Below are 8968 nucleotides of genomic sequence, written 5' to 3'. Positions count from 1 at the left end.
ACTGTGTAACGTACGTTTTTATGAGATAAGTAAAACTCAATGTTCTAAAAAAAAAAAAAGAAAGAAAAAAAAAGGGACCTGTCGTTTTGTCGATAGTAAATTAAAATGAAAGGCAACTTTGTATATTACATATATGAAAAACATATATTTTTAAAGATGTACTTCATGGAAGTAAATATATTGTGTATATCGTAATTTATAAAGGGAAAGAACATTCTAATGTGTAATCTTTTTAATATATAGATAACCTTCAATTCTGAATAACTTCTCCCACCTCAATCCCATACACCAAAACAAACTTATATGTATAGAGCAGCCCGGTCCTCCGGGCTGCAATAATTGTCTCTACTCGTTCTCTTAAAGGGACATGTAATGTTTACAAGTCTTCAAAAACTTTTTACTCATCAAGTTGATCATCAATTTGTTGATTGTTAATTGTACATTTAACAGGTATATACTTGTTCAGGTAATGGCATTTGCTCGCTGTATAACCGGAAATTGTGCATTTCTCTCTCTGAAAATAGATTGACATAATGTAACAGATTTTAATTCTATTCAAAATTCAAAGAAAATGGGGAAATAAGCCAAGAAAAATACCGATGTTTCGCCGAATGAGAAAGTGAAAGATTAAATATCTATCATAACAAAATTATCTTTGAAATAATGTACATGTATATAGTTCATATATAACTGGGATCTACACAATTTGCAACAATCTCACATGGATTTAAATTATTTTCAGCTGTGAATAGCCTGCGCATGCCAAAGTCGGAAAAAATGACCAATCTCCATCCATAATTATCGCATTTTTTCAATATGAGAGGATTTTCGCTGTATATATTTCGCCTTATAAACGTACACTTCTTGATACAACCCCCTAGTCTAGTCTCACCGTTTCCCACACAAGGTTGGACTACTAGAAGATGCATACATCTGTTTTTCGCTTGTAAAAATTATGCAAAAGCAAGGAATTCCTTCATGAATAGGCTACTGTCATTTAATAATTTATATGTTATAGATGTACATTTAATGCTATGGGGTGATGATTCTCTTACTAATGAACAAAATGCTGAACTTTTCAAGATTATTCAAACTTTTCTAAATGGATGTGGTCGCTTTTCAAGAAAGCTTAATTTTTTACCAATATAAATCTATATTTGTACATTTAAAGAAGACCTTATTTTCTTTCTATTACAGAAACTACTATGTATATGTAGTAGACCATATATATACATTTATTTTATTTTGGCAATTTTACAAAATGTTGTATAAGGAGAAGACTATCTAAGTTTTTGAACTAGTGTCTAATCCTTTTGACTCTGTGTCAATAAAATATGTTCAATTCACCACACAAGGCTAACGTTCGTCACCTCAAAATGAAAGGAAAATATAATTATTACCTTAGGTTCTTCATTGAATTTAATTGCACTTCATTGAATTTAATTGCACAGACTTAGGTGTTATTTTTTTTTATTTGTTTACATGTCCGGTTGACAATGATTTCTTGGTTTTGATATTGTGCGATGTTAGAACACCTGTACAGGTATAGAGGGGAATCCAGGATTAATTTATACACACCTTCCTCTTGTGACAAGAACCTGTTTCCCATCCTAAACTATTGAAAACATTAAATTTAAAACATTCCATTGATGACAAATACTAAATGCGCATCTACCTTTCAATATGTCATGTTTGCCATGTCTTGTCACTAAAATTAGGTCACATTACTTGCTTTGATTTTGCTCTCTAAAAATCAACATTTTCACGATTTTCCAATGAATGAAAAAAAGCGTTATGATGTTGGTTATCCTCGAGCAATATAACCTTATTTTTTTTTTTATATTTGCTGGGTTAATTACATGTATTTTTATATTTGATGGGTTAATTACATGTATTTTTATACTTGCTGGGTTAATTACATGTATTTGCTTAAATTCGATGGTCATATTTTTTAGTGAACGCTTGCAGGTGGGTAAAAAACTTGGTCGTATTCATGCATTTTATAAGGTTAAAAAAACGGGAAACTTATTTAAATCGAATTTTATTTTTAACGCTAATTTTATTTGTTTGAATGCATGGGGTTGATAAAAAATATGCAATATTACAATTTGTCAATTTTGTATTTATGTACAGTCAGTTTAGATATGACACTAGCTTTAAAGAGCTATGCTGAAGTTACACTGTTCTTGTTAATGGGTCAGTGGGAAAGTTTTGCTGAATTGTAAACAAAGGTGACCGATATTTTCACTGTCCCCTCAGCCCAAGTCGTCCATACTGGCCAGATAATGAGATACAAGTTACAACAGATTAAACAGATCGTTAAATAATCCAAGATAGTCCGCCATCTCCGGTGCTCTCTATAAGAGGAGCATCCGCTACATCTCTTCATCCAAGTGCCACATAACGTTAATATCCGGCTTGGTAGCGATTTATTCAAAATTACTCTGTTGAAGTGAATATAATTTGTTCTATTTCTCATCACTGTAAGAAGTGCATACATTATACATATTTAAAGGCAAATGAATGGTTCTACACTTGATTGTTCTGTCAATCATCACTTGAGTTTTCTGTTAATTTTTAGATTTTTTCAAATTAAATATGCAATAATAGTAAAGCAAAATTAAAGTTGTTGACGTTTTGGCCTTGATTTATCATAGTGAATTAAAATGTTGCCATTCAAAAAACGTCTCTCGTCTGACATGTTGATTGTTTTCGCGAAGGGGCACGTGCTTAACATAATTATTAATGAGGTGGGAAAATCCAGACTTTCCCTAGATGTTTATCTGAATGCATCAACTTGTGTCTCTCTCGTGTGCTTTATAGGTACTAGTTCATTAATCATGATGCATTTTAACGTGCATCATGGAAAAATACATCTTGTTTATAGTGACAAAATCGCTTAAATTAGAAAACGTATTCATAGGGTTTTCCTGGAAGTGTGTTGAAGATCTAATCGGTGAAGGGTTGAGCCTAGATCTACTACATGTTCTTGTATATATAACTCTCCAGAGCCGTGTAGGATGATAGCTGATATTTTTACCACCGAGCCTATTGATTGAATAATCAATATATAAACGTATTTAGAGAAATTAATGAAAATTCACATCAATTGCACATAGGTTTAAAACATTTGTTTTACTCATCAATTAGGGGTATAACTAATTGTTTCAAATCCCTACTTTTACGTGTTTCTTGTGTTGTTTTTTTTCCCTTTTCTATCTCTATTTAATCAATGAAATTCATAGTTTAGAGTCTATGTTGTAAAAAAAAATGTTTTGTGTGTGTGTGTGTGTGTGTGCACCATGCAAACAGACACTCTTCGCTTTTATCTACCATTATTAAGTCTGTGTATCTGCGAACCAACTCGCTCACCCGTATCGTGGTTGTAGGAGGCATTCAAAATTGGTTTTTAGTCAATGATATTTACACTAGAAAGATCACGAATGTTGGCCAAATTTAAACCCTTTTCAAAACACTTCATTTTAAAACTTTGTATGTGCGTGAACAAGTTGAGATTGTGGTTGTATGTGGGCCCCTCTGACCGTATCTCACCAAGGCTTCCTCAATATCACGCCATCATAACAGCCAACTCGTGGAATGCATCTTCTCTTTATCAAAAGTAGTGATTTAGCCTTGAGTTGAGGAATTCCTCATCAATGGCAGCCAAACATCACATCTACTCTGAATGAACCGACAGAATTCTAGGTTCAGATATTAAGAATGTATTTAGGTTATTGGTAACGGATCAATAAGAATAAAAAAGTGTAGAGTCGAATGGGGAAGACGATATATACTCTTCCAATCGACATTGAGGATCAATTTATGTAGCTCCATGGGTTGATTATTCTATTACCATAGCGATTTCAGCGTTTCATTGGTCAGATGTCATACCAAGAAATTCAACAATTTTAAATGAAGAATTCGATGGTTAGAGAGTGGAGACTAAAAATAACGGTTTTGAGCACTTTTTTACAAACTGGGTTAGTAATATATTGTAATACAAAGATGTTCTCTTAGGGTCTGTAGGACCTGTATTTTCAGTTGAGGGGGGGGGGGGGGCTACCAAGCAAAAATTCCTTGACATAATTTTTTTTTTAAAAAAGCCATCAGACGTAAGACATTATTACTGAGGGGGCACAAGCATCTATAGTAACTATGTTTTCTGTAGTGTACTATAAATATCGACAGCATTATTCTGGGGACGCTCTCCGTACCCCCCCCCCCCCCCCGGTTCATAGGCCAACCTCTTTATATGTAAGAAATCATTGCATATATCATCACAAATTCATTGATAGAGCACTTTACAACATAATGAATTTTTGCTGGGTACCTCTCCAGCAATTTAATGTTAACCAAGTAGGTGGAAATGGAATTTCAAAAGAATTTATTTCAAACCACATTTTCAAAATATGCCTTATAATATCCATCCTAACATATCTGATTTGAAACTTAATCTGAACATTTTGAAAAGAAGATGAGCTAAAGTTCACCACTTACAAGTGCCACAGGGAGAGAGAAAAATCTTTATTATTTTCGCTTCATTGATAGCTGAGCAAAACTCATTATTTGGATTTCAATGATTTATACTTTAAAATCAAATTTTTATAAGTGAAGTCTTCAATCTTGCTTTCATTGCTGAAAAGTACTACTTCAAAAATGTCGGAGATGAAAACTTGAAAATTTCGGAAATGAAAACTATAAAATGTCGGAAATGAAAAATTGAAAATTTCTAAAAATGTTACCAATTAAATGTGGTTAAATTTACTTTGAACTCCATGATTAATTGCCACGAAATAAAATGCAATTACCCTTTTCATCCCCTTTTAATCTTTTCATTTACACTTCACTTTAAAAAACCATATTTGATGATATACCTGTATATCTGCTCTCTGAGATGTTCAGGTTTATACATTGATTGATATAGATAGGCCTTATATCCCTTTGGAGAGAGGGGGTCAAGGTGTATATTTTCTTTTCATGGTGTCTTCATCAACTTGTCCATAAGAAATCGATATATGGTTGTCATACAAATCTTGGCTAAACATCAAAATTGCTTGAATATTTCATAACCATTGGCTGGCGGTGTTTATCGACTCCGGGTGGACAGAGTGAGGCTTTAGCGTACTTTCTCGCTCTCATGTTTCCCTTTTTTTTTTTTTTTTTTGGTCCCGTTCTCTTCTATTTTTGAAAAAAAAAATTGTCATTTGATAGTATTTGTACAGCGAGGGATTAGCGTTAGTTCTGGAGAAGGTTAGATTGTGATTTGACTAGTTTTCCCTTTAAAGTGAAAGCTATTGACAATCCATCGTGCGTGCAATCAATGTTGACTGAAGAAAAATGGTATTATTTACATATAACTTGAACTAATACAAACACAATTCGGCCGCTTGTAATTATAGGACCTGACACGTTCGATTTTTTGCCTCTATATCTCCATTACTGTCCATTATTCTGTGGTGTTTGTTCAGCGGGACCCATGTACGGAGGCTAACAAAACTGAAATTGTGGCGAACAGGCCAAAGGTCAAGTGCCATATTGCAAATCTACAAATCAGGCCCACAGAATAAAGCCTAAATAATGTTCCGAGTTCATGCTGATCTAGATTGCTCCGAGTTCAGGGTGTTCCACTTCTTTCATTATCAAGAAAATGTAACTACAAACAAAGGTTTTCAATTATTGAACATAATTTATTAACATAAGACTGTGCCAACCATTGCATCAAAAGACAATGAATGCATAGCCAGTTTATTATAAAATAACACTTCAGGTCTACTGAAATATATATTAAAAAAAAAAAAAAACATTGTACATCATGTAAAGGACGAACTGCTCGCAGTTCTAGAGTAAAATATTTACACTGTGTATAATAATCATGATAATGCCACATGCAGTAAAAAACCACGGTCAGCTCTGTAACTAATACCCACTGGCGATTTTAACTGTTGATTTTTCAAGGCCTTTTGTTATAAAAAATAAGACGCGTTCCAATTATTCACATCGACAATATACTTCATCGATTAGCCCAGGCATTTACAGGTAGGAATAATAGGTTCTGCATGACTGCCTCCTCTCAACAAGAAAAATCGTGACGAGGATTTAGGGTAACTTGGGTGTAGGTTAAGAATTGGGGCAGCGTTCAGGCTGACTGCATGCACGTAATTCTCTTTAATATGTAAAATGATATGAAAATTGCTTGCCATTTTAGAGATAATGATTTAGAAGTGACATCTTGTAATACCGACAATATCTCGTTAACAATATAGAAAAAGTACAAAATATTAAGTCTAAATGGAGCATCACAAAATGCACAACATAGTTCGATTGTCAACGGATGAATGATTGAACTTAAATCCTGTCAGCTCTTCGCTACTTTTGCAATGTTTTCTGGAAGATTGGCACCATTTGAGATCACAAAGTTTTTCAAAAGTTCAAGCTGTTTGGACATGGCGTCTAGTTTTCCTTTCAGTTGCACATTTTCAGATTCAAGATATTGCATTCGCTCTTCCATTTCAACTTGTTTTAGCTTAGCTTTTTCACGACATTTACGAATTGCAAGATTGTTTCTAGCTCTTTTTTCAAAATATTCACGAGTACCTTTTTCAGGCTGCCTCTTCTTTTTCACCGGTCCGCCCGCGGACGGCTTCCTTCCTGGTCGTCCCCGGGGACGGGGAACGTACTCCACATCCATGGGACTTGGGGGCGGGGTCACAAGTGATGAAAGGTCCTGGTCTGAGGCGTCTGAATCTACGTATGACCCGGATGATGAGTGGTCGAGATCGTCAGATCCCGCTGACCCGGTGGAATGAAGAGTTTCTCTGACAGATTGTAAACAGGACGACACCTGCTCCGGATTGAGCACAAACTCAAGGTTGTCAAAGCTGCTGAGCTGGGCAATAAGAGATTGATCAGGCACGGGCTGAGCCTGCACTGTGACCGGGGCAGCGTTCACAAGAGTAGTCAAGTCTTCGCTTCCAGCTACACTCTGGACAATGTCATTAGATTTAATATCCAAGATAAGCTTCTCTAATGTTTCGTCATTCACCTGAGTGGAGTTGTCGAAAAGTTCTTGGATGTCCACAGAATTTTCCAGCACTGGGTCCAAGTCAAAGGGGTTTCTTTCCATCGTAGTTTGTATCATGCAATGCAATTATCTTGTAATGGCCAACAGGATTCACTAGGCCATCCGGGAGCTTAACTGTATACAGCTGGAGCGCTTATATAGTACACACGATGTGCAAGCCTTGCTGGTTAACTACGGATTGTGGATTTCCTGCTGAGGCCTTTAAATTTATATCGGCTTGCGCTCAGGTAAGTCCTGATAGTGTATTACTAATTCAACATGTGACGCTTCGTTGTTGCTACACAAGTGACGTCACATTATGTTGAAATGTTCGCTCTTGTGTAGCAAAACAAATAGACCACCTTAGAGTACAATGGAATGGCACACATGAAATGGGTTATGTCTATCTGTCGTAAAAATAGCTTAATGACGTCTGAAGAATCTATTTTAAGATGAATAGTTGCATAAATATCTCGAATTATGTATACTTAGATCCTGAGATGATATGTGTTTTTTATATGTTTAGTAAAATGATTTTCTTTTAATGTGGACCAACACGTAGAAGATATGAAAAAGAAATACGGTTCTTTTTACTCATCGTGTGCTATACAGTGGCCCACCCTTTTCATGTCTTTTTGGAATATAAATACTTTTTATTCTGCATTATATTTAAATTCCATACCACGAATAAGCATGTTGATAATCATTCAGATGTTTTTGGCCACCAGGAAGCGCATTTCAATGTCATAAATACTGAAAATACTTAATGAGTCGTTTACTCAAAAAAAAAAAAAAAAAAAAAAGAAAAGATCTTTTGTTTTTATATAATTTTAATGTAAATTATATAAAAACTATATTTATCATTCCTTTTACGATGAACACCAATTATAGATAAATCTTGCTAGCTAAATTATTCTGTACGTTTTAGCATCTCTTTATGATATTACTAGTAAAGGACAAATGATCGTACTTTTTGTCCCCAGAACCCTGAAAATAACAACTTTAGTCATGTTCATGTAAGTAAAATGAATAAGTTTAACCGCGTAAATTTTAATTTTTTATTCAAATTTCACAGTAGTGTGTTAAAAAGTGATAAAAAATGTATAGATTTATAAGGGTGCTTGCAGAAAGGTACAATTATGAACATCATAGAAACTTTACAATTGTCTTATATTTAGAAATTTGTTATTTTCATCATTTACAACCAAAAAAGGTCCTAAAATATCTACCAATCCAGATATCCATCTTTTTTATGTGTATAATCTGTCCTTAATATACTGGTCATTTAATAGTCGAATTTGTAAAAATTTTGCTTAAGCACCTTTTCATTTGTTGCCCATCTCTGGTAGTTGTTGACACAATACTATTCATTTACTGAAAAACGAACTGGAGTGCTTCAGTCACAATGCAGTAAATATATATCGCTGACACGCATATTTTATTGTTCAGTGCTTCCACAATTTACTTACCATAAGGCATTCCAAATAAATAATAGATTGGAAGGCATTGTGTGAATACCGACAGGAAATAATTAATTACTTTTTGATATTTTCTATTCAATCATTGAAAGACCACTTGCCATGCTTGTTATTAACCCTGGCTTAATTGTTTTTAATTAAATCTACTAATCTCCGTAAACGGATTATATTTGGATTAGAACATCTAGATCCCTGTTGTTGGCAGTAGAAAATCCTGAATGGACAAGAGCTCGGAGTCATTATTCAGTACAAAGTCAAGAATTGGAACACCGAGAACCGGGTCAGCCCCGGAGAAGTTTACAGGTTCCCATGGCAACTGGTAAATAAAGGAAAACAAATCAATGTCAGAGAAGCACGCAGCATCCGAGGCATTCACCGGGGGAAGAAAAATCATTATCTGCCACCTTTATGTTTGTGTGTATTGAATGCT

The 8968-nt window shown here is 34.5% G+C and overlaps 1 protein-coding gene across 1 annotated transcript; it reads right to left on the bottom strand.

The window, feature by feature from the left end:
* Positions 1–5666: 5666 nt before the first annotated feature.
* LOC133175401 (CCAAT/enhancer-binding protein beta-like) lies at positions 5667–7410 on the bottom strand. Its single transcript, XM_061310504.1, has one exon. The coding sequence runs from the start codon at positions 7136–7138 to the stop codon at positions 6356–6358; it is 783 nt and encodes a 260-aa protein (XP_061166488.1). The 5' UTR covers positions 7139–7410; the 3' UTR covers positions 5667–6355.
* Positions 7411–8968: the final 1558 nt, after the last annotated feature.

This window comes from Saccostrea echinata, unplaced genomic scaffold, assembly GCF_033153115.1.
Source record: "Saccostrea echinata isolate AGI-Se365-2 ecotype Australia unplaced genomic scaffold, CSIRO_AGI_Sech_v1 ptg000062l, whole genome shotgun sequence".
Taxonomy (NCBI): domain Eukaryota; kingdom Metazoa; phylum Mollusca; class Bivalvia; order Ostreida; family Ostreidae; genus Saccostrea; species Saccostrea echinata.
The sequence above is the reverse complement of the archived record's forward strand: the minus strand, read 5'-3'. Positions and strand labels throughout refer to the sequence as shown.

Coding starts and splice junctions, on each gene's coding strand:
- LOC133175401 (XM_061310504.1), bottom strand. CDS start 7,138: ATGATACAAACTACGATGGAAAGAAACCCCTTTGACTTGGACCCAGTG.